Here is a 13,939-nt window from a genome sequence, read left to right on the forward strand (position 1 = left end):
GCCAGAATCAAAACTGGCCCCACTAGGGGCAGGACCCTGTGTCCCTCAGATGGAGCTCTCGGTGGGGCTGTGCTGACCCTCTGAGACCAGGGACCCTGGGGGCAGGAGGGCAGGCAGTGGCTCCCCCTCAGCTGGGTCCCTAGGAGTGGGCCTGATCTCTCACACCCAGAGACCCCTTGTGGGAACCCGGTGCCAAAAGAAGCAAAACGAGAGCCTGTGTGACTATATTATTATTTATTTTCTGAATGTATAATGACATTCCAATTTCAAAGAGACATATGCGCAGAGCAGACAGATGCAAAGTCCTGGTATGCAGCAGTCGGAACAAGACAGGAAGTGGGTCTGCCCTCCTCTCCCTCCAGCACAACCCTCGCTCCTCCCGGGCCCTGACCATTGCCCAGGCAGAAATGCAGAAGCTGGGAATGAGAGGGGCCGGTCTCACGGTCCAGGAAGTAGCCAGAGACATGACACTGGCTGCTAGGCCTGGCCAAATCATTATCTAGCTGTGGGTCCTTAGGCCTCAGTTTCTTTATCTGTTAAATGGGCTAGAAGTTTTTTGCTAGGGATAGGGAAGAGAGTGTGTGGATGTCCCGATGGGCCGTGACCACGAAAGGCCTCCTGGTGGTCCTGCTGCTTCTAGACACCTGTATATTGTGCGTCTCAGTTTTTGTCACCATCATGGCTATGGAACATGGGGAGACCTGCTCTGGCCCTGGTAGAACTGAATGGACTGTGTGGATGGCTCCCCATCAAACAAACTGTGCTTTGAACTGCCCTTGGGCTGTCGCCATAGCTACTTCATCAGGTCAAGACCAAACCTTCCCTCCAAATAAGTGAGGAGGGCAGGCTGTGGCCTGGGGAGCCTGTGTGGGTCTCCCTGCTGCCCCACACGCACCGATCAGGAGCTCGGGAACAAGGGGGACCTGTCCCTCCTCCCACTCTGGGACCAGCTCGGGGCTTGGAAACCCCCACTCAAGGATCCATCAGGGGCAACCCCCTCTGAGGGCTGATTCGAACCACGGTCATCTGTCCTCAGGCTTGATAACCTTCAGATGACCAAGTGCCCTTTAATAAACATACACTTGCTTAATAGTGACCTGTGTCTGCACGGGCAAGAGAAAGTGAAGAACCAAATAATGATCAGGGTGATGCAGTGATGGGTGGAAAAGACCAACTACAATTCAGTGAAGGAACACGGGCATTCCTCCCTCGCCCTCTTAAGGGCCTTCATTTTGCAACAGCCAGCTCTGTCCAGTCCACTGGACACTGCACAGGGATCAGCCCTGCTCCCCCAGGGATGGAGACTTCGAGAGGCTGGATGGTCTGTTGCTTTTCACTTCAAAACACATATGCCTGTGTACACGTGTTCGCAAGGACGTGCAGATACAGTGATACACTTGGCAAGTGGACGAAGCGGCGCTGGTCCAGACTACATCTTCCAGAACCTGCAGCGCATCTACACCCACAGAACCCTAGAGAGGAGTTCTCCCTGGCCCTGCTACTTTACAGACAGGGTCACTGAGGCCCCAAGATAGGGATGTTCCCAAGATTGTGCAGCACATCCCGGGGTGGGGAGGGGGCGGCCTGGAAGCAAGTCAGGCCTCAAGGACGAGGCTTGTCTGCCCCCTGCCCCCACCACTGCACTTGCTGGAATCTCCTCCCCCTCAGAGCACCCTTGGGGTCAGGTGCACATTGCAAGACAGAGGGCCAGGCCCAAAGGCACGGAGCCATCACAGTGGAGCCCCAGGCACCTGCAGCAGATGAGTTGCTGAGCAACTTCGGGTGAGGGGGAGCTTTCTGGCACATCTCCTGTCACACTCTGAGGGGACAACTTAGCAGGGTGGGTCCCTCTCTTTCACCTCCTCTGTGACTTCAAGGGAGTGGGTGATTGGTTACTCTTGGTCCCCAGGAAGCCCTGAGGCCGGGAAACAGAGAAAGAGAAAGAAGGTAATAGAAACAGCCCCAAATAAGGCTTGACCACGCAGGTGCTGCGGATCTTTGGGAAGTGACTTTGGCCAGCTTGTCAGAGTGTCTACAATATGGATTTCGCCCCTCCCCTCCCTCCGCCCGCCCCTGACCCCCGCCCCCTACGTGGATGCCCGGGCCGGGGGTCCCCCTATTTGGGCTTCATCTCCACCCTGGAGTTGATGTCATCGGCATCCAGGTCATACTCCTCCACGTGGCCGCTGGTCCACACCTTCACGCGGTCTGTGAAGTCGCTGCTGCGCGGGGCCAGGATGAAGTCGTAGATGAGCACGGCCAGGGCTCCCCCAATGAACGGCCCCACCCAGAAAATCTAGAACAGAGCAGGCGTGCTCAGAGGGCATCTGACAGGGCCTGCTTCCGCAGGGACCCCCGCCTCACCACCCCATTGCATGGCTTCTCTCCCACCTGTGCCTGGGACAGAGAAGGCAGCGCCCAACCCCAGCATCCCCATTGCAGTGCCTCCCACAACTGGCCCAAGCCAGTTGTAGTGGGCATCTCCTTGACTCTGTGTGGCTCAGCTCAGCGTGCCTGGGATGGTCAGACAGGCCCCTTCTCCAGGGTGGCCACCGCCCCACCCCTCCCTAGAAGTGAGAGGGCCCCAGAGACAGTCTGGTGTCGATAAAAAGGTGGCCTGGAACAGAAACATCAACAGTTGGAACAGCTAAATCCACTGGGCGCTTACTCTGTGCTCGCTCAGCTCACAGGTGGTGAAGCCCTTTGTCCTGGGAGGGAGGCAGGCACTACCACACCCCTGTGTCACAGCTCAGGAAACCCAGGCGCCAAGAGGTGCTGGGGTGACGTGGGGCAGGTCTGAGCTGGGAGGGGAGGCTTGGCCTACGCTGCCTGAGGGTGAGCCCCTAAGACCCTTTGTCTCAGGTCTCAGTTTCCCAGTTTCCTCCGCCCTGGCCGTCTCCCAGAGCCTCCGTGATGGGAGAGGATATGGCAGGGTGGGGGCGGGCCTCCCGCCCACCCCCATGGGGCAGCCCCGCAATCCCTTACCCAGTGGTCCTGGAAGTTGTGCGTGATCACCGCAGAGCCGAAGGACCGGGCAGGGTTAATACCGCACCCCGTGTAGTCGATCTGTGAAAGGGAAGGGTGGATGGGCAGAGGGCAGGGGAGAGACAAGAAACAGATGCAGAAGAAAGAGGGTGAAATGGAGAGAGAGGAGAGAAGAAACAAGGTGACAATCAGACCCAGGAAGATGGTCAGGCAGTCCCTGTGCCTCCTTCTCCCAGGCAGCCAGTCCCCCCACCCCAAGGAATGACCCCTGCCAGGCCCACTCACTACCCTTGCCAGGACTCCCCAGCAGCCCCTGCCTGGCTGAGCCCTCCCCACCCATACCTGGGCAGGACCCCTACTCACCGCCAGCAGGTGTCCCAGGGCCACAGACAAGCCGATGGCAAGGGGCCCTGAGCCCGAGAGGTCGCGGCGCCTCCGGTCGGTGGTGGCCAGCACGCACAGCACCAGCTGCAGGGTGCCGATGATCTCGATGCCCAGGCCCTGCCCCGAATTCACGCCAGGGGCCAGCTGTGGGGGGAGGGGCGGCGAGGCTCAGTGGGCAGGGCAGATGGGACTGTGTCCCAGGGCCCGCAGGCCCAGGCACCACGGCCCAGACCCTCAGGGCACTCACAGCCCATGTCACATCATCCCCTGGCTAGGCCCTGCCCAAACACATACACCCGGTAGTGGCCATCACGGCTTGTCCCCTCCCCACTCTTGTTAACGAAGCACCAGCTCAGCCCCTGGTACCTGCCCAGACCCACCTGGTACCTCCCGAGAGGCCAGAGGCCAGGGGTGAGGTGGGGCTTCCATGTCCAGCTACATCCAAACCAGGGTACCCTGGGGGTATCGAGGCCATAGTCAAAGGGGGAGCCCCAGACATGAGAGGAACTGGTCAGGAACTCAGGGACAGTCATAGAAGAAGAGAAGCAAACGGGTGGGAGGGCCTAGCTGGAGACATTGCTTCTTATTCCAAAAGTCTAGAATATTCCATCCCCATCCCCATCCCCTAGGGAGGGTCTTCCTCAATTAGCTGGCCCCAGCTCCCTGTGTCCCTCTCTCCCTTGAGCCCCCAACTTCCATCTCCTTCCCTACCTCTGTCTGTCTCTCCCCTGATCCAGTGTCTCTCGCCCATTTCCTCTGGGCCCTGCCCTCCCTATCTGCCCCCTCCCTCTCCCTCCTGGCCCGGCCCCCACCCTCTCTCTGGCCGCACAGGCCCCGCCACCACTGTCTGGCTCCCGCTTGCTCCTGGGCCACTTTTAGAAACATGACTCATGGAAAAAGAAGGGAATGGGAGCTGGCATGAGGTCACCGGAGCCCTCCCCTGCAGCAGCACCAGGGAGACCCCTCCCCAGGGAGCCCCTAACCACTCCCTGACATGGGGGTCCCAGGCCAGATGGGCCCACACAGGGGAGCTGGGCCACGCCGGCAAAGGCCCACTCACGAAAATGCCTGGATGTGCCCACATAGGCTGCCTTCACTGAGACAGGGCTGATATGTCCAAATAAGACTGAACTTGAATTCTCATCCTGGGCGGTGGGGTGGGGGGTGTCTCCAAGGCCGCAGGACATTTTGCAGAATCCTAGGTGGGAGGCATTCCTCCACCATCCAGAGGTTTTCTCAGCCCCACCCTGGGGCCATCTTGTAAGAACAATTCTCTTCCCGCCTTTGTCTGTGGCCCTGGGTCACAGGGAAAGTGACTCACATCCCCTCCCATGTGTTGCAGCCCCAGCTCTGGGCCTTTGCTGGCCGACCCCAGGGCTGCGGCCCCTCAGCTCAGCCAGCCCTCTGGACAATACCCAGTTTTCTTCCCACTCCAATGTGGGGCCATGGACGCAGGAACCCTGAGTTCAGGTCCTGACTCTCCTACTTGCTGGCACTGTGACCATGGTCTTTCTCCTTTCCTGGTCCTCAGTTTCTCTATCTGTAAAATAGGTCTAATTTTCCCTGCCCACTCTCTAGAGCAGCCAGAGGTTCTAAGGCCATGGGACTGTCTTGGGGCATTTGGAAAGGGCTGCAGAGGCAAGAGGGATCAGGATAGTTGCTGTGGCTTTGTTCCAGTTCTTTCTCATCTTATCCCCAGGATGGGGGGACAGGCAGAAGGGGAGGGGCTCTGCTGCACAGGAGTGTGGAGATGGGAGTGAGGCCACTTGGAGCCGGGATAGGCTCCATGGAGGCAAAGCTGAGGATGCCAGGCTGCTGGTACCAATGCCCATCATGCTCACACCTGTCTCTACCCTCCATCCTCAGGAAGTTCAGGGCTCCTCCTCCCACTCTCTCCTTTGCTCTCCAGGGTGGCCTAATTGCTAGCTGGCAGGAGTCCTGAAACCAGCCCTTCCACACTGGTTAATGGAGCCATCGCTCTAAGTGGCTCCTGCCTCACACTCCTAGTCCCCATCACACCATTCTCACAGATGTGGCCCAGGCAAGCTCACCTCCTCCCCTGGTTCTTAACCAGATCTGAGCACCCCAGTCCCTGCTCTGCGCAAAGGCACCACTTTTCATGCAAAATGAGGAGAGCAGGGGGCCTGGTGCCATGCCCACCACTCTGAGTCCTCAGGAAGTGACCACCTGCCCTGGGAACTCTAAGATATACTCCTTCTGGGCTGTCCAGAGCCTTAAGAACTTGACTGCCCAGAACCACATGGGTTAGCAAACTTTCTCTCCCCAAACCCATTACCACCAACACCACCACCACCACCACCACCAGCAGGAAGCCTCCCCTGATTGCTTCAGTGTCTATGACCACCTCTCTTTCAACTGCCAAAGCACTTGAGTTACTTACATCTGAAAAAAAAATTGATAATTCAAAATTGGAAGGCATAATTAAAGGTCTGTTGAAACTTGATGTCCAGAAAAGAGCAAATAAAAATTCAGACCATATGTTCCTGTTTACAACCTATTAAATTGAAGCAATTGCTTAAATAGAGCTGATTCCAGTTATAGTCACTTCTTATTGAAAACAAACAAAAAAAATTGTACCCCCAGGTAGTTTTGCCCAGCGCAGGTCTTACATTTCACTGATGAAGGCTAAAAAAACCTTAATGATCAATTTTCTCAACACAAGTGTAAACAATAGAAAAATCCACACATATGATCTAAATCGTCAGAAAGATACAAACTCCATTTTTGTATCAAACCTATTGAAGCCCACCCTCAAGGCCCATCAGCTTCAGGCAGATTTCTCACGTCACTGGCTAGAATTAACTTCCTCTGCCACTCCACCGGGCCCTCACTGAACTGCCGCAGCTCTTGCATGGAAGTCACCTTCCTGCCTCCTGTGTGGATGCTTCAGACCTCTGGCCTGGGAGCTCAGTGAGGACAGAATGTGGAGACCTTCTCATCTCCCTGCCCAGACCTCAGAGGGGACCCTCACTGTGTGGTGACAGAAGTGGCCGATGATGCTAATTTTCTAGCACTTCCACCCTGGCTTCAAGGAGGCTCTCTGGACCCAGGGCTGGTTCATTTGCTTCTAGCTGGGAGACCACAGGCCAGTCACTGGTCTCTGTGAGCCTTGTAGGGCAGCCCGTGCAAGGCTCTGTGAGATGACGGATTAGAGGGCCAAGGCCCAGGAAGGAGACAGCAAGGCCATGAGCCCTGCTCTGGGGTGTGTGCCATCGTACTCACAGGCCAAGGCGCTGGCTACCTACAGGCCTAGCCACGGGTCCTAACTGTTCCCAGATTGGACTGAGGAGCTGGCAGAAGATGCTGTGCAGCTGCCAGCATGTCCCAGGCACTAGGGTGGCACAGGACTGACCTCTCCAGGCCATGGGCCTCCAACCACCCTCCCCTCTCTGCTGCCCAAGGGCAGGTTGACCAACGTAGCTTCCAAGGCCCAGGGACCCAACTTAGCCTGGGCACCCTGGGGTCCCACCCTTGGGAAGCAGCAGGCCCGAGAGCTGCCTGCAGCTCTGATGATCCACTCTCAAAGTACAGGGGAGAGGAGACATCGAGGCCGGCCCCACCCACTCACTGCCTCCCAGTGAAGGGGACTTCAGTGAGCCCCCCGTGTCACCCTCCATGAGTGTTCATGTGTGCACGTGCCTCTGGGGATCCACAGCTTTGTGCGCCTCTGTGTGTCTCTGTAGATCGGTATCTGCAGTATCTTTGGGTGACCATGTGTGTCCAGGTGTGACTCTTTCTTTTTCTTTTTCATTAGACATTAAGAAGTTTATTAGACAACAATCAAATGAAAAGTCTGTCCAAGAGGTTTAAGTTCTCAACCTGTATGCAGTAAATAATATAGCCTAAAAATAAATGACACAAAAGTTGACAGAATTACAAAGAGAAAATGATCAACCTACTACCAGAATGAAAGGGTTTAAACAACCCTCTCTTAGAAGCTGATGGAACGAGCAGTCAAAAAAGAAAAGTTGCACAAACAGGGAGGATTTGAAACACACAATTAACAAGTTTGACTTAAGGAAAATCGGTAGGCCCTGCACCTCCAAATTTGAGGATATCCCCTCTTTTTCAGCCCCTATGGGGCATTCAGACAAACTAGTCATGTATTGGCCAGATGTATCTCAGCTCTCTCTGAGGACCCCTGTCACACAGGGTGCCGTCTCTTACGGAGGTACGCTCCGTGTATGTTGGGAGTGGGGGTCTCTGTATGGCCCTCGATGTCTGTGTTGTGTGTCTTATGGCATTTCTGAGTGTGTCACCCTGTCCCTGTGTGTTGCACTCCCACACACAGCCACCACTACTAGCTGGGGAGCAGGCAGGAGAAGGGAAGGTGGCCCCCGTGAGTAAGAGAGAAGCAGGTCTCAAAGGGCCCTTTATTTGCTCCCAGAAGCCTTTCCATCTCCCTGACAAGAAACAACACACAAAGCAATGGCTTCCTCCTTCCCTCCCTCCTTCTTTTCCTTACTCCAGGGCAGCCCCACCCTCCTCCCAGGGAAATGAAAAGGGTCCATTGAGAAGCCCACATGCCACCCTCCTAGGGTCCCAGGGCCTGAGAGGGACCACCCAGCTTTGAAAATGTGCTTCACGTGTGTGTCTGTGTGCTGTGTACCACTGCGTGTGTGAGAGTGTGTGAGTGTGTGTGTGTGCGCGTGCGTGTGCGCGTGCTGGTGCAGCATGAGTGCGAGCACTTTGGAGCAGCAGAGACAATCAAGAGCTCGGAGGCAGGAGGCTGGGGGAATGGTCCTGCCCCGCCACAATCTGCTGGAGAGCCTCGGCACGTCTCCACACCTCTTTGGGCCCTGGTTTCCCTATCAGTGAAATAGAGGCCTCAGCCCAGATTCTAGTCCCAGACCATCTCCAGATTCCTCCCTGCCTAACTTGGGACTCCTGCCCCCAAGATCCACGTTAACCGCCCTGCCAGGACCCTAAGTGCAGGATTCCCACACGGCCATCTGAACCGCTGGTCTCAGCACGGCACAGAGCCTGTTACAGGACCTCCCGCCCACCTGTAACTGCCAGGTGCCCCAGAGCAGCCGGCTGCCAGACAGATCCTACTTGCACACCCTTGATAATAGGCAGCTTATTGACTCCGAGGCAGCCCCTCTCCAATTAAAAAAAAAAAAAAAGTTCCTTTTTACACTGAGCAGACACCTGTCTCTCCGGGTGTCCTGACAGTGGCGTTTCAGCACTGAAAGAAGTGCTAAAGGGAATGCACATTTTCCAGCCTTTTCTTTGGTTTGGTTTGAGGTTTTCAGCCTCAGGATGTGCTCGCTCCCTGGACTGTGGCTCCCTGGTTGAGTGAAGACAGCCCTTCACCTGTCCCCCTGGGCACCACTATGGGGAAAGAGCCCCTGGGGACCCTGGGGAGAGGCCCTGGCTGAGGGGACCATGATAGTTTCCTGTCCTCACCTGCAGGTGTGCGGGCCCAGCCTACATCCATTCAGGAGACGTCAGACTCACGGGTGCTTCCAGAGGGCAGGGACGGCGGCCCCTACGGAGGCTCTCCCAGCAAGAAGGCTCCCTGTACCCCAGGAAAGCTTGCCCAAGACAGTCCCCAAGGAGGGGCAGGGGGCTTGTTTGACCTGCCTGGGGTAAGGTTAATGGAACACCTGCTGTTGGGTGTTCTAGGGTGGGACTCTAGGGAAAGCGGGGAGCACTGGGAGTCCTGTGCTTGGGTTGGGGAAGACTGCATGGGACTGGCCTGCAGGGAGCGAACGGCTCAACATGTGAGGGGAGGCTGTGACCTGGGGTGAGGGGTCGAGGCGAGTCCCCTCAGACTGAGGGACCCCAGTGGGCCATGTCCCTTCCCAGAGCATTGCTCCTTCAGATGAAGGCTCCCAGGGTGAACGCTGGTGAGGGCCAGGTGCTAGGGTGGGCAATGTGGGGCTGGCAGGGCCGCTCTGAGGCCTCTAATGGGGGAAACAGCCTCAGAATTTTCCGTGGTAAGGGAAGTCTTCACCGCAAAGCTCCTGCCTCTCTCTGAGCCCTCCCCCTCATCTGGTTCTGGCTGGAAACAGTAATTATATGTCCCATCTGTGGCACCACCACCCAGCACCCAGCCCCCTTCCTGGGCAAAGCTGTTGGAAAACTCTGCCTTCCCTTTCCCCAGCCCACCCCCAGCTCCGGGGGGAGGTGGAGAGCCCTCAACCCTGGAGGAACTGGCCACACCAGGAAGCAGGAGTTAGGGAACAAGCAGGGGTGCTTTCACACTGTGGTTGGGGAAACTGAGGTCCGGGAAACTGAGGAATTGGAAAGACTGGGGCTAAAGTCAGGCCCAGGATGCAGCAGGTAGCAGCAGTCCCCAGGGTCAGGCCCAGAATCAAAGGGGCTGAGAAGAGACCCCCACATAAGCGGGGTGTGCACTCTGCCTGAGCCCTCTAAGGGGCTGACATCACAGGGTCTGAAACAGCCTGGCACCCAGTCCCTTCTAGGATGCAGGCAGACACTGGCCTGAGCCCTCGCCACTCTCCAGAGCCCCAACCTCCCACCGCGACCCCCAGTCAGCCGCACCCCACAACTCCCAGGCCACACCCTCATCTGCCTGGAAGCCCGTTCCCTCCCTGAGGTCTCCATACTCAGGCTCTTGTGGCACCTCCTCAATGAAGCCTTCCTGGCCCTCATCACAGCTCACAGTCAGGAGTTCCCTGGCTTCCCTGACACCCCTTATCACACCTGCCTCCTATCCTTTATCAAGGACAGCTGTGCATGAGGCTTATCACACACGGGACCATGGGCTTCCCAGGGCAGGAAATCAGCCGACTCAGCCCCGCATTCAGCCTGCAGCAGTGACAGTCATATTTACAGGGAACGTAGGTGAGCGAGCCAGAGAGGGGAAGAGTGAAACCAGCCAGCGAATGGTCAGGATTCCCAGGTTCACGAGCATCTTCCACTTTCAGGAGCCCAGCCACACCTTGCTATGTCCCCATTCCACAGGTGGGACCTAAGGCTACACAAGAGGTTCCTTGCATGAAGTCACACAGGGTATTAGAGCTGAGCTAGGGCATGGGCAGACCCGCACCAACTCCTGCCTCTGAATCTCTCACTCTAGGAATAAAATTAGGGTTTGGCTCTTAGAACCAGCCATGATCCTGCAAGCAAGACACAGGTCCATGGTCCCTCCGGAGCATATCGCAAGCCCTGACTCAGTGAGGAGGAGAAAGTTGTCCCCACCATGTTCCCGGGGGACACCCCCTGACTCACCCCAACCACTTCCTGCCACTTCTTTCCCTATTTTCCTTGGAAATCTCCATGCCAACGACTGGCCCCACCCAGGTTTGGACCAGGGTGGGGCCCAGGACTCAAGGGGCTGCACACGGGAGCCTCCCCCAGAGCCGGGAGGAAAGAGTGTGTCACCTGCTGCACAGACTGATTTCTGTCCCTCATGTGGCATTAAGGCCACCACCCAGGTCCCTTCAGATCCCAGGTCCAGTGTCTGCCGGGAGCCCTTGGGGGCGAGGGATTTTCTCTGTTCTTCAGCCCAGGACTTGTGCTTCTAGGATCCCAAACTTCCGTGGTGTGGACAGGGCAGTCCCTGGGCCCCCACCGCAGCACTCAGTGCCCTTATGTTCAGCATGGTCCCTCCTGGGCTCCTCTTAGCCAGATCCTCCTGGGACGAATGATAAACTCAAGTCCACAGAGTGCACTTGCTGGTAGTACGGGTGTGGCCGAGAGATACCAAGGGATCTAGGTCCCCTCTTGGAGCCTCAGGCTTCGCAGCTCCAAGGAACTTCAACAAGTCAGCAGCAGAACTGACTTGAACTCAGCTTGCCTGCTTCCCCAGCCAGGGCTGGGCCCCCACCAGGCCGCCCCTTTTTCTCCCCTGACTGCAACCCACCCAGCTTGGGTACTGGGGTGACTGAAAAATGGAGGCCAGAGAGCGGAAGGAACACTGAAACAGAATGTGGCCAGATCAAGATGGCACAGAGGTGCCCACCCCCCCGCATCTGCCTGGGGTGCCCATGTTGGAGGGCAAGTCCACCAGCAGATGCCTGTCCTGCCTGTCCCTTGAGAGGGAGGGTCAAGAGGGGGCCGGAAGCCCTGGGCAGAGCCAACCCCTCCCCTAGGAGGATCCTGGCCCCGTGGTGGGCAATCCCTGAGGCCACTGGCTCTGCCGCCACCAGAGAGACTGAGGCCTGGAGGGACCCGGCCTGCCGGAGCTCTGTCCCTTATACCCACCATGACCACATCATCCCTGACTAAAGTCTAAACTCCAGCCCTCAGGGCTAATCTTCAGTCTTGAGCTGGGTGAGGTGTCACTGTGACATAAGAGGTGCTAATCCCTTCATGGCAAGGTCGTGCCAGCTGCCCTCTGCACCAGACCTTACAAGCTGTAGCCCCAGAAGCTGAACTTTGGCTGAGAAGCAAGAGGACATCGCTTCTCTAATCACCCACTGCTGTCTCTGTTGGGCGGTTGGCCAGCTCCCTTAGTGTCCCCACACCTGCCCGCCCTGCCTAGGCCCTCCCGGGGTAGACCTGGTCTGATCCTCTGTTCTTTGCCTCTCTCCCTCTCTCTGAAAACGCCACCCACCCACACCACCACACCCCCTGGGTGCTCTGAGACACCCTCCAGGCCTCACTCAGCCTCTTAGGCCAAATTTCCCCCTGCTGTGGCCCAAGCCAGGTCTGAGTTTGCACTTGGCTGAGGGTCTGGAAAAGCCCAGGTCTGCGACAGCAGGCAACCCTGCCGACGGCCAATTAGCTGTGCTAAGCAGCCCAGGAGGAATTCTTTTCCGCCGCTGCCACCCAGTCGCCCACATCTGCTTATCATGAGTGCCCCCACGCGGGGCCCCATTCAAGCCAGGAGCAGTGGGCACACACAGGCACACGCTCACCCCACACACGCTCGCACGGCAGCACTACCAAGCTCACAGACACACTTCCAGAAATAGACACACACGGGAGTGCCCAGCTTCCGCAGGCTCGGAGACTCATGCCAGCATCCACATGCACACAGCCGCTCACACACACAAACACACGCGCCACACCTCTCAGTTGGCCACGGAGAGTGGAGCCCAGACAGGCGGCGAGATGTCCCTGCCTGGCCCCCTCCACTGCTGTCATCCAGGAAAACCACCTGCATAGTGTCCAGAAAGTGTTTTCACCCCCATCTTTGTCCCATTCCCGGGAGCAGAAGAGCAAGAGGAACTTTTTCCCTTGAAGGCAGTTTGTTTGGGGACCTGTGTGAATGTGGGGCTGCCGGGAGACCTGAGTGGTCCCCCAGGAGCGTCCGGCTCACACAGTCCCAGATTGGCTGCAGGTACGCCGGGCATGTGGAGCAGGGGGGCTGGGGACAGTGGGCAGAGGTCCCCCAGGGCCCAGGCTGCAGGGGGAAGGTGCTGCTGCACGGACGGGGCTGAGGGGGCCAAGAAATCACAGCTGAGGGGTGAGGAACTGCTGGCCCGACTGCGAGCTGCCTCCAGGGCTTATTTCCCACAATAGAGGCCCGCAGGGGACGTTGGCAAGACCATTATGCCCTGGGTCTCAGCTTCCCACAGTGCCTGGCAGAAAACAGGTTCTGGACTGCAGGCATAGCTGAGCTCCAGTCCCAGCTCTGCATGACCTCCAGCAACCTCTTGTCCTGTCTGTTCCTCAGTGTCCCTGTCTGCACAGTGGGTGGAGGATGAGACCAGTAACATCTTAACACCGTTCTAGAGGCCCCACCGCCCAAGGTCACCCCACTCACCGCATTGAGGCCAAGCGAGTTGCTGGGCAGGGAGGAGGTGATGCCAGAGAGGATGGCAGTGGCGACGATGGCCCCCACACACTGGGCAATGATGTACATGACCGCCCGGAAGACACTGATCTGGCAGCTGAGCAGGAGCCCCAGTGTGACTGCTGGGTTGAGGTGGGCGCCGCTGATGTGGCCCACACTCTGGGCCAGTGTGGCGATGCTCAGCCCAAAGGCCAGTGACACCTTCACGTTATCCTGGACCGCACCTGTCGTCTGGTTGTTCTTCACCGGGTACTGGAAGCCCAGGGCAGTGCCAATGCTGATGAAGATGAAGAGGATCATGGCCAGGAACTCGGCCACCACTGCCCTCCAAAAGATCTTCTTCTTGAACTCGCTGGCCATGCTGGCAGGGGGCTTGGCTTGAGACCGCTGCCTGGTGTTTGCCTCCCTCCGAGAGCTGAGCCACAGCCTGGGCTGGGCCTATTTATAGGGCCCCGAGGTGGGGGGGGGGGAGGAGAAGGGGGGAGCACAAAGGGAGGAAGGCCTCTCCTTGCTCCTGGCCCGCCCCACACCGCACGGGCCTCCTCTCAGCGATGGATGCAGGCACAGCTCTGCTGTCGGCCTGCCAACTTTTTTTCCCTTCCTCCTCTCTCCCCTCCCTCCCTCTCTCCCTCCGCCCTCAGCCCTGCCCAGCCTGAGGAGGCAGGCAGGAGGCAGCCACTGCTCTAATAGGCTTTGGGAAATTCCTCCAAGTTGGCCCCACTCAGGGGGCCAGAGAAATCCAGGTGTCCCCGCCCTATGTGCAAAGCTCAGGGGGTGCCCAAGGGCAAAGCCAGGCACTCCTGATGAGGCGGGGTGAGCGGTTGGCCTCAGCAGGTG

General features: G+C 57.8%; 1 protein-coding gene across 1 annotated transcript; it reads right to left on the bottom strand.

Annotated features, from left to right (window-relative positions):
• Nucleotides 1-219: 219 nt before the first annotated feature.
• Nucleotides 220-13,677, bottom strand: AQP1 (aquaporin 1 (Colton blood group)). Its single transcript, XM_010971620.3, has 4 exons — nucleotides 13,073-13,677; nucleotides 3,349-3,513; nucleotides 2,986-3,066; nucleotides 220-2,296 (listed from the first exon to the last, which is right to left on the bottom strand). The coding sequence occupies exons 1-4, from the start codon at nucleotides 13,460-13,462 to the stop codon at nucleotides 2,117-2,119; spliced, it is 816 nt and encodes a 271-aa protein (XP_010969922.2). The 5' UTR covers nucleotides 13,463-13,677; the 3' UTR covers nucleotides 220-2,116.
• Between the last annotated feature and the right edge of the window lie 262 nt (nucleotides 13,678-13,939).

The sequence above is a fragment of the Camelus bactrianus genome, chromosome 7 (genome assembly GCF_048773025.1).
Source record: "Camelus bactrianus isolate YW-2024 breed Bactrian camel chromosome 7, ASM4877302v1, whole genome shotgun sequence".
NCBI lineage: Eukaryota > Metazoa > Chordata > Mammalia > Artiodactyla > Camelidae > Camelus > Camelus bactrianus.